This window comes from Amblyomma americanum, chromosome 7 (assembly GCF_052857255.1).
Source record: "Amblyomma americanum isolate KBUSLIRL-KWMA chromosome 7, ASM5285725v1, whole genome shotgun sequence".
Taxonomy (NCBI): domain Eukaryota; kingdom Metazoa; phylum Arthropoda; class Arachnida; order Ixodida; family Ixodidae; genus Amblyomma; species Amblyomma americanum.
In genome coordinates, this window is record NC_135503.1 from 81,162,264 (window position 1) to 81,167,103 (window position 4,840).

The window sequence follows — 4,840 nt, forward strand, 5'->3', positions numbered from 1 at the left end:
CCAACGCCGACGCTGAATTTTCTAGGTAACGGTACCTTTAACGCTATCGCGTCAAAAGCTAAATAGAACCACGATCATTGGTTCGCAGAAGTTTTATTTAAAAAGCTAGTTGAAGTAACTTTCCATAAAGTGTACAAAAGTTCGTGAAAAAAAATTAATAAAGCGCTCCTCGTCACTGCCCATAATGCTAGTAAGATAGGACACTTTTCCTGTTGCAGCCTCACAACACTGATTTAGACTCATTGTTTTGATAGTTAAGCTACAGGGTCGCACAATGTAAACACTTTCGAAACGCCGGTTGCCGGTTTCAAATAAATCCAGTGCCGCACACCGGCTTCCATCATTTTACGCCTTGTTCTCTCTCCTGACTGCTCTCGTTGAAGCTTACAAGTGGTGCAACGAATTTTTCAATTACAATTATTCACATTCAGTACGGTTAAGCCCGGATATATCAAACCCGGATATTTCTAATTATACGCTGTATCGAACTCAGATTATATCGCCTTGAATATACTGTGTAAAAGTGCACCAAAGCAGCGCATCATATCGAACTCAAGTGTCGTCAGCCAGTCCGTGCAAGGAAAGCCAACGCGCGCTCCTGTAAATGGTGCTTCTCTTAGTAGCGCTCTTCAGCCAGTTTACGCGAGCGGAGGGGGGTCCGCTGCGAGGACTTGGGCGCCTGCTGGCGTCGCCAGTGCTGTGAAACCGTAAGATGTAAAAGTGGGGCACGTTTAAGGGTGGCTTTCAGTCTCTCGTATTCATTTTCCATGCCACAATAATGCCTTGCGGAGAAACCAACCTAAATAAACCTTAGCGGCGGCCCTCACCTGGCATATTCCGTTTCCTTCGGTGGCTTCGAAAACCAACTGTACCTGCATTTTATTTAGCGATAACTTGATTTACATGTGAATTGTTGACACAATTGGGCATCTTATGATAGGCAGTACCTAGATCCGAAGCGCTGTCCGCTGCGGCTTCAATGCGAAGCAGGGTAGGCAAACCAACGCCTAGCGAGCGATACACTGACAACACGCCGCTGGAACGAGGAACGCGTCAATAGCTTGGGTGCAATGAATTATTGTTTATTGGTCACAATTCAGCCAGTCTACTCCCACTTTTCATTGATCACATTATCTATATATGTTACTACTTCGAGCCCCCTTCAAGTTCAAGGTCAATATATCCGAGCGTGACTTCTGTTATTGCAGTAAAAATATCGCCACTGTTTCTCCCATCGTTTATTCAATCGTGAAAATATTCAGTGCGTGGCAGCAACTGCCAGCGGTCGATGACCAACCTTGACCAAATCGAAATGACTGCCGCCCCCGGACCAGTGGCGGAACATGGAGACCACAGCTCGGACGGCGTTTTCCGCGTGCACTGCACCTTCCACGAACGCCATCAAGCAACTCCTGCAGTAGTCATGGAGTGGGGTATCAGGTAAACAAATAATGTAACCAAGAGACTGGTGGCGCACTGAACGAAATTATCCTCTTTCGGCGCTAAAGTCCAATAATGTGCCTTAAACTGACCAGGCAACATGATAATTCATTCACATAAATGATATGCGCCTCATTACCTCTTGTCGCGTTCCCAACCACCCGATTAATTGAATATCTCAGCAGAATACTGCAGCTAGGTAGGTCGCATTAGGATACAGGTCGTCGGAAACAAATAAATTGCATTCTGTGAGTGCTGTTGCAGCCTGTCGAGTACGAGATCCGAATGGTTTGGTATCTTGTCTGGTACTTAGCACATGAGCACAACTCTTATGTATTTGCCGCAACACTTGGTCACGTTCTAGCCTAAATTCTTCTATGGTTAACTTAGAATAAACGCCGCGAGAAAGAGACAAGGCCAATTACTTTGCGCATTGCATCCGCATTCATTGGCTTGTCATCCTTATGTGACAAATGTTTGAGAGAACTGGCAGCAATTTTAAGCATCTAAGCAATTTTGAGCCGTAGCTCTTTATGGTGCACCTTACAAATTTCCGGCATGAAATGTCAACCCTCATACTAGCTACGGGGTGAATGCGCTGGTGTAGGTCGTAATAGAAAGCTCCACTCTTCGCCAGCTTGCCAATGAGAGGCCGGAGAACAGTTGCTTCCGATTATGTTCCTCGTATGTGCTCTAGGCGGGTCCGTGTGGAGTACTGCGACCGATGTAGACAAAGTTTACCGTGCAGTAAACTATGTCGCTACCACTGCAAAAACAAGAAATTGCACAGAAGTGAGACATCAGACATCACTTCGTCATCGTCCTCCCTCTTGACTTGGTTCTTGACTTGGCTTGCCGATTTTTACAAGTACAATTACTACGGCCTTCATTTACACGAACTCACTATGTGGGGTTCAGGGCTCTCGCCGTAAGATATATTCTGAGCATGCAGCCCTCACGCCCATCACGTATCAAAAGCACATACTGTCGCCGCATACAGTTGGGACATCCATATTACATTCACCCACCTGCAACTTGCAGGTCCTAAAGGCGCGCGGCGGGGCACACATCATTTGGCACAAAGCAGTTTTCCAACTACACCCCGCAACCCTGCTCCCACATTGTAATCTGCTCCGTACTTTAGTGGTCTCTCCTTTAGAGCAGGGCACCTTACGATAACAACATGCCTCAGTCGTATACGTCCCTGTTCTCCCGCCTCTACAATTTCTACACAACCGAAGAGACCAGCTTGCCATCCCTGGCACATGCGTACCTGTGGTGCTTCTGAAGCCGAGCGGCAGCAGGCGTCCTCAGGTGTCCGAGCAGCGTGGGGCGGACCACAGACGTTTGCATGGCGTTCACGCCCAGCGCGTTGTCGTCCAGGTGCTTGCGGCGGCTGCAGGCGAAATCCATGAAGTTGGAGCACGGGTCGGCGCTTCTGTTGGAGACGGACGCGAGCAGCTGGACGACGTCGGGGCAGCAGAATGACCTCTTCTGGAAGAGCTCGCCCACCACGAAGTAGACGACGGACGCCAGGATAGCGGCGGCGCAAGCAACCAGTCCGCCGTAGAGGGCGGCGCGCGCCACCGTAGAACCTAGGATGAGCGATTTGGCCCTGCGCTGAGCCAGCATCGGGAGAGGAACCTTGTCCGTAGACATGGCGGCTCTTCTTCTTGATCTTCTTCTTCATCTGGTAGCACGTAGCACGGGCGGAATTGTTGTTGTTGTTGCCTGAAATACGATAACAACAATAATTCTGCCCGTGCTACGTGCTACCAGATGAAGAAGAAGATCAAGAAGGAGAGCCGCCATGTCTACGGACAATGTTCTGCTCCCGATGCTGGCTCTGCGCAGGGCGAAATGGTAGCAAAATGGTAGCACGGGCCCGTAACGGCGTCTTCGCGCCCCCAAGTGGTGGCATTTACCTCATGCAGTTAACCTCGAACTGAACTTTGCTGTAGTAGATGTAAACCGTGAGATACGCTACGCTGGGCATCAGGAGGATTTCGCACGCGAAACAATTCGTTTTGAGCGAAAAAAATATATGAAAATTGGCTTTTGTGGAAGGGAAATGGCGCGGTATCTGTCACACCTCGGCTGAAGCCTCAACCGCGCCGTAAGGGAAGGAATAAAAGAGTGAGTGAAAGAAGAAAGGAAGGGAGAGGTGCCGTAGTAATGGAGGGCTTCGGGATAAGTTCGACCACCTGGGGCTCATTAACGCGCACTGACATCGCTCAGCACGCGGGCGGCTTTGCGTTTCCATCCCCTCTATTGAAACGCTGCCTCTGCGGTCGGGTTCGAACCTGGGGACTCCGGATAAGTAGCCGAGCCCTCTAACCACTGAGCCACCGCGGCGGTATTTTGAGTGTGAACTGCTACTGTTTTTTGTGATGGGGCTCGTGAGAAGAGCAGTGGCTTTTTTAGGCGGCGTCCAGAAGTTGAGGCGGCAGCAGAAGCCCTTCCTAGTGGGCAGATATCGAAGAGCAGCTCAACAGAGAGACCATTAGTATTTATGCTTCCACAGAAACACGTCATCTAGATACGGAAGGACCACTAAAAATAGAAAACTAAGTCTGAGAAGGATGCAACAGTAATGGAGGTTCAGGAAAGGGGAGAGGATCCGGCGTACTTGTTCGATAAGCCGCAAATTGGCGGCGCGTGGAAGAAACACTTGGCTCAGTAGCACAGTAGAGGGTAAGAGCGCATGGATAAAAGTAGTTTATATGTATCCAGATAGAGAGTGTAATGACAACAATGAAGAGTCAGTTAACTGTATAAGGCAGAAAATAGAAGAGTTTAAAAGTTATGGGGAGATAATCCTGACAGGGCATATGAATGCCCACATTAAGTGAAGAGCTCGGTGGGAACACAGACTAGTTGGGCGAACTGTTTTAGACCTATGCGAAGGACATGGTCATCATAGTTATTACAGGAGGAAAGTGTGACAAGCATGGTTACTTGAAGAAGTGTTTTCAGCGCTACAAAAACGAGGACACAGAAATATAGAGGTACACAGGACGGGTGCCGACTCCAAGTAACTTTAATGAAGCTTACACATTCAGCATTTAACACAATGAAGGAGCAGAGCGCATGCAGGTCGGATATTTCCGATCGATTAGGGGGAGAAGACTGCATGTTATTGTCGATTTAATAATCTGTATTCGCTGTCTCGCAGGGAGACTTATGTGGTGCTGACGCACGTGTCGCCCCTTTGTTTGACAAAAAACGCTTCGGATAATTCGCATGCTAATCTCTCCTTACTTCTGCTTAGAATTTTGACACGCTCAATCCAGGCTAACAGTTTTGATCGTTCTCATCTTTGCATGAGCGGCAGTGGGCGGATAAATTTTAAAACGAGTCGGAAGCGTTACTAAGCGAACCTTCATGTTCCCTAGCACGT

At 48.5% G+C, this 4,840-nt stretch overlaps 1 protein-coding gene across 1 annotated transcript; it reads right to left on the bottom strand.

The window, feature by feature from the left end:
- Positions 1-1,258: 1,258 nt before the first annotated feature.
- Positions 1,259-3,099, bottom strand: LOC144097858 (uncharacterized). Its single transcript, XM_077630469.1, has 2 exons — positions 2,714-3,099; positions 1,259-1,412 (listed from the first exon to the last, which is right to left on the bottom strand). The coding sequence occupies exons 1-2, from the start codon at positions 3,097-3,099 to the stop codon at positions 1,259-1,261; spliced, it is 540 nt and encodes a 179-aa protein (XP_077486595.1).
- Positions 3,100-4,840: the final 1,741 nt, after the last annotated feature.